Raw genomic sequence first — 12,013 nt, 5'->3', positions numbered from 1 at the left:
CACCCCAAGATTAGACTGTGTAATGCTTAGAGAACTGGCAGACAACCCAATAACTTCACTGCAGTCTCCACACGCCTCAGTTAAGATGTTAAATGATAAAATAAATGACAGTACAGTTAGCAAAATAGGGGACAAGTATGGCATGTTTGGAAGGCTTGCCAGAAGAAAGCTGCTTCTATCTAAAAAAAGCATAGTTTAGGTTTGCAAAGTTGCATCTCAACAAAACATAAGACTTCTAGGACAATGACCAAATGATGAGACCAAAGTGGAGATGTTAGGCCGTAATGCACAGCACCACATTTGATGAAAACCTAAAGAGCATATCAGCACAAACACCTGATACAGAATTCCACCTCACACATGCTGGTGGAGGACTGATGATTTTGGGCTTGTCTTGTAGCCACATGACCTGGGCACCTCACATTCATTGAGTCTAATAGTATTGTAGAGTCCAATGTGAAGACATCCATCCAACAGCTAAAGATTGGCCAAGATTGGGTGATGCAACAGGACAATGATCCCAAGCACAACAGCAAATCTAAAACAGAATGGCTGAAAAGAATCAAGGTTCTACAATAGCCCAGTCATAGTCCAGACCTCATCCTGACTGAAATCATGTGGTGAGAGCTGTGTATAAACAAATGCCCAAAAACCTCAATAAACTGGAGCAACTCCGTAAAGAAGAGTGGGACAAAATTCTTCCAGAACGATGTGAGAGACTGATAAAGTCGTACAGAAAATGATTACATCAACTAATTGCTGCTAAAAGTGGATCTACAGGCTCCTGAATCACAGGGTGTCAACTTTGTCACACATGGCTTTTCCATCTTGCCTATATATATATTTGTCAGTTTCAGTATGTGTTGTACACAATGAAACTCAATTAAATATATTTTTAAGTGTTTACTCTCATCATTCATATACCATAACATATTTCAGGGGCAAGAAATTTCCAGTCTTACAGTAGCCTACATGTGGCCTACATTTGTTCTAGAGATCAAAGGTAATTTTATAATTGTTTAATAATGTTTCATATTTTTATATATTGCAATATTGCATTCTTTTAATCTATCTATCTATCTATCTATCTATCTATCTATCTATCTATCTATCTATCTATCTATATTAAATGAAATGAATTTAGACGCTTTTATCCAAAGCGACTTACAGTGCATTCAGGCTATCAATTTTTACCTATCATGTGTTCCCGGGGAATCGAACCCCCAACATTGTGCTTGACAACGCAATGCTCTACCAATTGAGACACACACACACACACACACACACACACACACACACACACACACACACACACACACACACACACACACACACACACACACACACACACACACACACACACACACACACACACACACACACACACACACACACACACACACACACACACACACACACACACACATATTTTTGGTCATTTTTGTATATTTGGGAATATATATTTTTGCTGTATGGGAAAGGTTTTACCCATTTATTCTGCAATTTTTGGAAATTTCCACTTAGTATAAACTTTTTGTGTAAGTGTACTTCACTTCATTTTAAAGACAAAACTGATATTTTGATGTTTACTCGGTTACATCATGTGTCCAAGTCAGTTTCAATGAAGCTATCTTTACTAAGTATGACGATTGGATTATGCCACACTTCTACAGAGACAGACTCTAGAGTCTAGACTAATCAAAATGTACTTTTAGTATCAGGTTGTAATCAGGTACTTCAGACGTATACAATGATATTGACAAGATGTCAAGATGGTACCATATCTAAAACATATAGTTGGAATTTTTTTTTTTTTTAGATTTATAAAAGGATATACAAGGAGCAGTATGTCAATTATTAGAGGTACAAGCAATGATAAATAGACAACTGTATAAACAAACAAACAAACAAACGCAGCTCTACGAAGACAGCGGTCCTCTCATAAGGACAGCAGTGCGCACGAGAGTACAGAGAGCTGTCGTACTGAGATGCTGCGTAATGTCGGAGGCAGAGCGCGGCGCACTGCGCAGTCGGGTTTGAGCAGCAATGAGCGATACTCTGCGTCTGAAGGGAAGCTCGCCGTGCCAAAGCAGGCGGAGTCGGAAACGCGAAAGCCCAGCGCTCCTTCTACTCCCTCCCCCGGCGGAGGTGTAAACGATCGTGGTGGAGCAGCTCAGCTCAGGGAGCCGCCGTGAACAACTGCCCCAGAAAAGCGCTGCGTTATTCGGACGGAGATCCAGCCGCCAGTCGCTCGTCCCGTTGTTCTTGCATTTAAGCGCTTTCAGAGGAGCCGGTGTGACATTACACGAGCTATTCCCTTTCTTCTCAAATAGAGGACGAATTCCCCCAGTCGCCCCAGGAATATCTCCCTGGATATCTACCCCAGAAATGGACGGTTTCGCCGGTAGTTTAGGTGAGTGCGTCTGTCTGTCTGTGCGCTGAAATGTTGACTATTAATAGATGCGTCTTCTGCAGACATGGCGAATATAGACGCATGTATGGAATGTGTGTGTGTGTGTGTGTGTGTGTGTGTGTGTCAGCTGTATAGCCACGCTCCTCTGACACTGCATTCACGGTGGAGACTCACGGTGGCCGTATATCTTTACCCTGCTGTTTATTTCCGTTGTTAAACCCTGCAGTGACATGGCACTGGAAAATGCTCTGAACACAACACACTGCAGCTCACGCTTTAGACAGGATTTGCATTTCCTGAAGGAAGTGCCGGTGTTTACTTGTAATGCAACAAAAGGACAGTGTTAAACTTACAGGTAGCTTATTCTTAAAGGTTCTGTGTCGGTGTAAATGAAATCCCTCCGCTGTCACGACACCAGCTCGCGTCTGATTTTCTTTTGTCAGTGCACTTGAATCACATAGGTTAATTGGTTTGCAATGTAACGCGCCAAAGATGTTACCGTACCTGACCCTGGAACACAAAACCAGTCATAAGTCGCTGTGGTATATTTGTAGAAATAGCCAACAATACATCGTATGGGTCAAAATTAGTTTTTTAATTCCTAAAATCATTAGGATATGAAGTAAATATCTTGTTCCATGAAGATATTTTGATAATTTCCTACTGTAAGGCCTATATCAAAACTTAATTTTTGTTTAGTAATATGCATTTCTAAGAACTTCATCTGGACAACTTTAAAGGCGATTTTCTCAGTATTTTGATCATTTTGCACACTCAGATCCTAGATTTTCAAATAGTTGTATCTCAGGCAAATTTTGTCATATCATGTCATGCATCAATGGAAAGCTTATTTATTCAGCTTTATACATTGATATATTCACCCTTATGACTGGTTTTGTGGTCCAGGGTCACACATATTTATGTAAATCGTAACTGGAAGTCACAATAAAAATGCAAATAAATTCAAGAATGGAGACCAATCGCAAGCCAGTATGCAAATTCTTATACGAAATTGACTTGGTTAGATTTTTAATAGCGAACATTCTAGTCACAAATTCAAATTTCACTCTTAAATAATTACAAATATATGGTTTATAAAACAAAAACAGCACCCTATGGCTTAAACTATCCATGTTGCTGAATGAGGACTACAACCACAAGAATGTGAGTTTATGCTTGACAAAGCAGACATCTGTTGCAGCAACTTATTTTTTATCTATTATTATTATTTTTTTTTTTTTACAAAAAACAGCAAATTCAAATTACTGTGGGTAATTTATATTTTTGAACAAAACATAAAATGAATATTAACCTAATGAATCCAAAGAAACAATTCTTCAGGAAACCAGTGGCAGATTAGATTGCTCTGTTAGGTAATGCCACAATTCAGCGAATAGGATAGAATAGCATTAATGGAGCAGCAGTGCAGGCTGTGTGATCATGATGTTGGTGGTTTTAGAGCTCTGTCAGTGCAAATTATTTGGTCAGATAACAGTCCATGCCAGAGGCACAGGAGGCCGCAGGAATGTATTTATTGTTTATGAAGGGTCCACTTGAGGTTTGTGAATGTGCAGAATGCAGATGTGTTGATGTACTGTGTGTGTGTGTGTCTGTCAGACGTGTCAGATGGGTTGGTGGAGGTTAAGGGGTTTTTCCGATAGGAAAGTCTGATAGGTCTACAAGTAACTAATATTACAAGGCCTTTTTTGTTGCATAATTTTCATTATAGTATGGACTCTTTTTCACATTTATGGGTTTCTCTCAAGCGGAAGTAGTCAAACACTGCTAAACTTATATACGTAGCAGTGAATGGTAGACTACATCGAATATATGTTTCCATTCCCATTTGATCAAATGGCAAAAAAAAAAAAAAACCACCCTCCACAATAGTGTTTTCACGACTCTCAAAATTGTTTGATAATGGCAGTCAGATGAATTAAATTTACTGTTTCTCCCACTGTATAAGAAACCCCCTCACAGCAGAGTAACTTTTTTTAATTTGATGCAAAGTTAATATAATGCAAACTAGTATAGTGTTAAAAATGCCCGTACAAAAAAAAAAAAAAAAAAAAGTCTGTAGAAAGGGGCCATTTACTAATTACATTTTTTAATTACTCAGAAGTGCAGAAAAAATATTTCTATTTCAAATTTATTGTTTTCTAATGTTGAAGTTGCACAATTAATCAAAATAAAATCCCAAAGGCAATAAATCTGGATTTAGCAGAAGCTGTATGGCGTTATTTCCCTGTCAAATGTCGAGAGCGCATAATTGTTGCGCGAAAGTATATTAATGCAATGCGTGAGCATGAATCTCTCTGCTCGCGCGTGGAATATAATGTGCGCGAGCGCGAATCTCTGCTCGCCCGCGGGAACTGGGCGCGCGCTCTCAGATACACGTTGCTCTTGTAAGAATGTTCTCTGGGCTCGCTCAGAGAGTATGCCTGCACTTAGAACGTGTTCAGTGCAATCGCGAATCTCTCCACTTCACTTAAAGTAAGTGTGTACATGCTTAGACTGCGTCCCGTGTGTTCGCACATGGCCAAGTACTCTTCTCTTCGATTTCTTTCTCTTTGGTCTTGGCATAAATGCTGTCAAAACGGCAACAACCAATCAGAAATAGGCTTCAACGACTGACCAATGAAAACGCGACATTGTACATGGAATCTTATTGGTTGATATTGAACCGCACATGGAACACATGGAATAAGTTCACTGAAGTTCAATCAAGACGATACATTTGACATATTTAACATCAAAACAAATAAAACTGGTTACCTGAGATCGTCGATTCGGCGGATCCATCTTGGCTCGTCTTGATTGAACGTCAGTGAATTTATGCCATGTTATGATTGATGATCAGCTGACTTTCTCAGACCACATTGCTAAAACTGTCCGATCCTGCAGATTTTCTTTATTCAACATCAAGAAGATCAAGCCCTTTCTTTCAGAACATGCTGGACAACTCCTTGTTCAAGCTCTTGTTCTGTCCAGGCTGGACTATTGCAATGCCCTCTTGGCAGGTCTTCCAAACAGTTCTATAAAACCTTTATAATTAATCCAGAACGCAGCAGCAAGATTAATTTTTAATGAGCCAAAAAGAATACACGTAACACCTCTGTTTATCAATTTGCACTGGCTTCCAGTAGCTGCTCGTATAAAATTCAAGGCATTGATGTTTGCCTACAAAACTACCACTGGCTCTGCACCCATTTACCTAAATTTGCTACTTCAGACTTATGTGCCCTCTAGAAGCTTGCGTTCTGGAAGTGAACGTCGCTTGATTGTGCCATCCCAAAGAAGCACAGTCACTTTTACAGACTTTTGAATTAAATGTTCCCTCCTGGTGGAATGACCTCCCCAACTCAATCCGAGCAGCTGAGTCCTTAGCCATCTTCAAGAATCGGCTTAAAACTCATCTCTTCTATCTTTATTTGACCCTCTAACTTTAACACTCACTATTCTAATTCTATTCTTAAAAAAATCGAACTACTTTTCTAATATTTTTGTATTCTATTTTCTTTTCATTTATTATGCAATTGTGTGTGTATGTATGTATGTGTATGTATATGTGTATGTATGTGTATATATATATATATATATATATATATATATATATATATATATATATATATATGTATATGTATATATATATATATATATATATATATAGTATATATATATATATATATGTATGTATGTGTGTGTGTGTGTGTGTGTGTATATATGTGTGTAGAGCTGAAACAACGAATCGATTTAATCGATTAAAATCGATTATTAAAATAGTTGTCAACTAATTTAGTCATCGATTCGTTGCTAAATAACTTTTATTTGCCGTAAGCGGCTCATTTCGTGCATATTTCAAATCTGCGGTGACCAAAGTGTGGCAGTAATGAGCCACCGGAGGTTTTACTCAGCCAGTACAACAGGAGAAGTAGCGAATAGCCAATAGCTGGCCTTGTTTTATGTCACGTGCTTCCCGAACAGCGTCTCTGCAGCCATAGACATCATATGATGTCTATGTCTGCAGCATTCAGCGTGATGTGGGAGTACTTTACATTGAGCCTTTAAAAAAGAAGAGTAACCTGTAAACTCTGCACTACTGCACTGTTTAAGGGGAGGTTCACATATCGCGTCTTTTGCGCGCTCAAGTTCGTTATTTCCAACACCGCACCGCATCGAGTTAAAAACATTTCAACTTTTCAGAATGCAGCAACCGCACCGCGGGTCATGTGACAAGAACTAACCAATCAGCTTCATCCTTTCCCGTAACAACGTTAAAAGCTCAGTCAAGATGAAAGGAACAGCTGATCATAGTTGTATATGTATATGTATTTATTTCCATTTTGAAATAAATTTAGTAGCAGAGCTACTGCAAGCGATTTTTTGAGCTGCAAATCCATTTATACTTTGCTGAAATTTCCGCGTCTTCAAGGAGAGAGCACGTCATGGTTGCTTAGCAAAGGCAGACGCCTCGGGGGCGCTTCTGCGCGAGCGCTTTGGAAAGAAGGAGAAAGCGGCGCGCCTAGCGTTTTCCACGCGTTTTTAGGCGCGATTTGTGAACGGCCCCTAAGACTTTCATTTGTGCAGATTCTCCAGTACAATGTTGTTTGCAAATGTTTAGTCGTAAAAGCATGTTCTGTGATCAGTTTGTCGTTTACCAGTTCAAAATTCAGTCGTGCAGCCTAATTATGACTGAATGAGAGAGGTAAATGTAGATATTTGAAATGCACTTTTTTTTCCTAAGTATTATTCACTGCTCTTTTTCACACAGCAGGTTTTTTGTGTGTGTCCTATTTTTTTTTCTGGACAACCTTCTGATGGATTTTACTTTAAATTGTGAGTTCCATTCAGGTTTCATGCCATTGGCACTTTTTTTGAAGGATTGTTTACAATTTCACAGCAAAAGCTATATAGCTTTTTCCCAGTATATAATAAAATACAATGCACTGCAATTTTATTCTGTTTTATCCTTATTCTTCGTGAAAATATGTTCTGAAAGATTCCTTAAGCTTTGTTCGGGATGTTAAACTACTTTAGGAGCTCTAAGGACTGCCATGGTGAAAACATTATTTGAAATCTCCTTGTGAAATTTGCTAGAGTATGGGTCAGTGTTCTGATTGCAGAAGAGTTCGACAAAGGATTACTAACACAATAAAACAACTCCAGGTATATTTTTGATGAGGATATGACAGTGCAAAATGGTTAAAATCTCTTAAATCTATGCTGAATGATAAAGACCATTTATTAATAATTTACTTGGGGAAAAAATGGAAAAAACTAAAATATAAGTACATAAACCGATTAATCGATTAATCGTAAAAATAATCGACAGATTAATCGATTATCAAAATAATCGTTAGTTGCAGCCCTATATGTGTGTGTGTATATGTTTGTATATATATATATGTGTGTATGTGTGTGTGTATATATATATATATATATGTATGTATATATATATATATGTATATATATATATATATGTATGTATATATATATATATATATGTATATATATATATATATATATGTATGTATATATGTATATATGTATATATATGTATATATGTATATATATATATATATATATATGTATATATGTATATATATATGTATATATATATATATGTATATATATATGTATATATATATATGTATATATGTGTGTATATATATGTATATATATGTGTGTGTGTGTGTGTGTGTGTGTGTGTGTGTAAAGACCTCTAACACAGCTTGCTCTATTCTTTTTTTTTTCATTCTATCTGTTTTCTTTTTATTTATTATATTATTTAAAAGCCCATGCTTCGTGTACTGTTAACCTAACTGAGACTTGTTATAGCACTTATATTTCATTGCTCTTTTTCTTGTTTTTGATTGCTTCCACTGTCCTCATTTGTAAGTCGCTTTGGATAAAAACGTCTGCTAAATGAATAAATGTAAATGTAATGTTCCATGTGCTGTTCAATATCAACCAATAAGATTCCATGTACGATGTCGCGTTTTCATTGGTCAGTCATTGAAGCCTATTTCTGATTGGTTGTTGCCGTTTTGACAGTGTTTATGCCAAGAGCAAAGAGAAAGAAATCGAAGAGAAGAGTAATTGCTAATTGGCCATGCGCGAACGCACAGGACGCAGTCTAAGCACGTACACGCTTACTTTAAGTGAAGAGGAGAGATTCGCGATTGCACTGAACACGTTTTAAGTGCAGGCATACTCTCTGAGTGAGCCCAGAGAACATTCTTACAAGAGCAACGTGTATCTGCGAGTGCGCAGAGAGAGATTCGCGCTCGCGCAGACGCGCACATTATATTCCGCGCACGAGCAGAGAGATTCACGCTCGCGCATTATATTAATGTACTTTCGCGCTACAATTATTCACTCTCGACATTTGACAGGGAAATAACGCCATAAAGCTGTGATTGTCATGCCTATCTTGCAGTGAAGCACAGTTCTAGGATCAGCAGTAAATATCCATTCAAAGGCCAGAGGGCGCTAGCTTGCTGAAAATCTAAATATGCCTAGAAGAAGAAATCCAGGAAATGCTGGATAGATCACTACAGCTAAATAAACAGAAGATTTAACTGCTTTCATTGATTGAACGTGACTAATAAACACATGACTACAGCAATATATGCCTTATCTGAGTTCTTCTTATTATAATTTTCATCATAATAAAGTACATCTATAATGAAATGCTAATCAACATAGCCATTATCACTGCTTAGAATACAATGAAATATTGTGTGCCTTAATTATTCTGTTTAAGAAGCCACATAATCGCACAGAAGGATTATTTTAAACGCTCGACTTATGTTGTGAATTGAATTTGCAGTTAAAACGTTATTAATTTTCATGTGCTCTCAGATGGAGCAGCATTTACTACACAGAGCTATAGTTCACTGAAAAGATATGCAAACAGCTGTCATTATCGTGAACGATTTTGTCAAATTTCATAATCATACAATTATATCGTCTGCGATTAAGAACGCGATTTTGCATAGCTTGTCAGAGAACTATGGCTCTGTATAGTAAATGCTGCTCCACCTGAAAGCAGTTGACTGATATTTACTGCTAATCACAGAACCGGTGTTGTACCCAATTTTGACCCCCTGCCAAATTATTACCCCCCTAGTATTGGTAGGTTTAGGAGTAGGTTTGGGGGAGGGTTAGGATTAGGGGTGGGGTTAGGATTAGGCAATCGGGTAGCGATTTGAACGAGGGGGGTAATAATTTGGCAGGGTGTCAAAATTGGGAACTACACCGGCTTTACTGACATGTTCTATTAATCATGCTGCCTTAGTTGAAGTGCTTCATTTTAATGCAACAGTGTGAAGCTGTGTGGGACTTTGCCCTGTAATTGTTGACTTGAGAGTGGCTGCTTGAACATCCTGTCATATTACGGCTGATCAATGAAATTCTGTGCTGATTATATAGCTTGATTCTGTTGCTTGGTTACACTCGGATGAGGATTGAGCGCTCAGATTGTCCTGCTCTGCATTACCTTGGTGATGTTGCAGTGTCTGGCAGGGTTGCAGGGATGCGATATAAAGTAAAGGACCAGTTAACTAAATAGAGAAAACTGTCAGACTTTTCTGCAGGTGCATGTGATAGAAAACTTCATTTTGGGCCTGTTTTGAAATGGCAGTGCATTTTTGTGTATATTGCCATTCTGTGCGGTCAGAATTATTGGATATGACTGCTGCTGAACTGCTGTGTGTTGTAGTCTCTGTCCTGCAATGTCCCTATCATTCCTTACTAATGTCTTCTACTTTCTTTAAAGCTTTTTATTATTATTATTTTTATTTTATTTTATCTATAAAGAAGCACATTTGTATCAAATCACATTATCTAAATTTAATTTACCAGTCAAATTAAATCTAGTTTTGGCTTCCTTTATTTTGTACTGGCTTTGATTTCTCTGAAACTGCTTTTCTAATGACAAAGGTTAAGGTTTCAAACTCAAAAGTGCACTAAGCGTGTATAAAACCAGACCTAGTATCAGTTTTGCACCGCAGGTACATCCGTCAGAGACAGACCGCACTATCAGCCACATGCAACCTTGTCACCTCCGTCTCTGCGTCACACAAGGCAGCGACAGAGATTAAACTCAAAGTTTTCGGTATGACGTGCTGGCCCGTTTGACTCACTTTGGTTCTTGGAAGATCTAAATGTGGTTTTTGACAATGTCAAATGTGGTTTTGGTCATGACGACAGTGAAGCAAAACTTGCACAGCTAAGCTTCAAAAATGTGCGCATGTAATAGAAAGCAGACTGATTTCTTTTCATGACACCTGTGATAAGGGTGTGATAAAAGTCTTAAAAATACCACCTCAGTGCTAATGTAGTACTTTGTATTAATGCTCCTTTTGGAAAACTTGAAATCCATTTTCAAGAAAAGCTTAATTTTGATGACTCATGAATAAAAATGTTGTGTCATGTCATGTGGTTTTTACTTAATAGTGTAACCATTAAGTAAAATGGTGTAATACCTTGAATACATGTGAGTAAACCTTGTTAAAAAATAAATAAATAAATATAAATTTAAATTTTTTAATTATAAAAAAAAAAAATTATATATATATATATATATATATATATATATATATATATATATATATATATATATATATATATAAATTATTTGTAAAATTAATAAATAAATATAATTGCAAGTGACTTTTTAAATTGTTATTAACAGTGAAGCTGATTAAAAAAAAAAAAAAATTGATGCCAAAGAATTTTCAATAATTTTTTATTTATTTATTATATTTTAATGCAATTTTCCTTGTATTCAGATCTACCCAATCAAAACAGACTCAAATTTAAATTTTGGGTTGCGACCCATCAGCTAAGATCTAGTGTTGTTAGATCTCTGAGTAATGTGTTCTTACGAGTGTAGGTCAGTAGGTTGGCCTGTGAGCGGTGTGCTGCCTTTTAAGGCATGTGCATGTGTTATGTTGATGTGTAAAAGACACTGAAGCAGGGAGCCTGATGGAGGTGTAGGGTCTTGCTCATGGCTCCAGTATACTTAAAGGTCTCCATGTAGGCCTCAAGTGTAAACTGTGCCGAGATGGCACCAGTTTTCGCTCTGCACCCAATCAGTTGCCCAACTGTCAAGCTTAACATAAAAATAGCAGCCGGCCCCGTTCCTCCCGTCGCCAGGTGCATTCCCCACCTCTATTGCTCAATCCCAGGCCTCTGTGGGGCCGTGTGTGGGTTATTCAGCTGTAGTGCAGGGACTGAAAGCTCAGGGTGGATAACCATATAGCTGCTGGTTTAAGCCCTGTATGGAGCGAGCTTTTCCACAGGGGCGGTGAACTTCACACTTATATCAATTCATAGTGAAAACAGAACCAGAAGCTGATTGATTTGGTTATAGTTGCTGATTTCCTGTGAAGCAGTGTAGGTTTATCCATTGATGCAACAAAGTTTTTATGCAAATGAAAAGCAACAAAATGTGACAACTAACGAGAATGGGTGAATATATCGGTATGGAAGCTTATTTCTGCAATGGAATAAAAAAAGTAATTGCGAATAATTACGATCACGATTCTGACTTTTCTTCCCCTCACAAATCTGAGTTTATATCTTAATATAAAC

At 37.5% G+C, this 12,013-nt stretch overlaps 1 protein-coding gene across 1 annotated transcript in view; it reads left to right on the top strand.

Moving 5' to 3' along the window:
• Positions 1–2,060: 2,060 nt before the first annotated feature.
• The window catches only part of LOC132157385 (echinoderm microtubule-associated protein-like 4), a 90,740-nt gene continuing 80,787 nt past the window's right edge, over positions 2,061–12,013 (top strand). The window contains exon 1 of the mRNA XM_059566722.1: positions 2,061–2,413. Within this exon, the coding sequence (XP_059422705.1) occupies positions 2,389–2,413 (25 nt within the window). The 5' untranslated portion in view covers positions 2,061–2,388. The remainder of the gene's footprint in view (positions 2,414–12,013) is intronic.

This window comes from Carassius carassius, chromosome 14 (assembly GCF_963082965.1).
Source record: "Carassius carassius chromosome 14, fCarCar2.1, whole genome shotgun sequence".
In the NCBI taxonomy this organism is placed as follows: Eukaryota; Metazoa; Chordata; class Actinopteri; order Cypriniformes; family Cyprinidae; genus Carassius; species Carassius carassius.
This window is presented reverse-complemented; position numbering and strand designations above follow the sequence as displayed.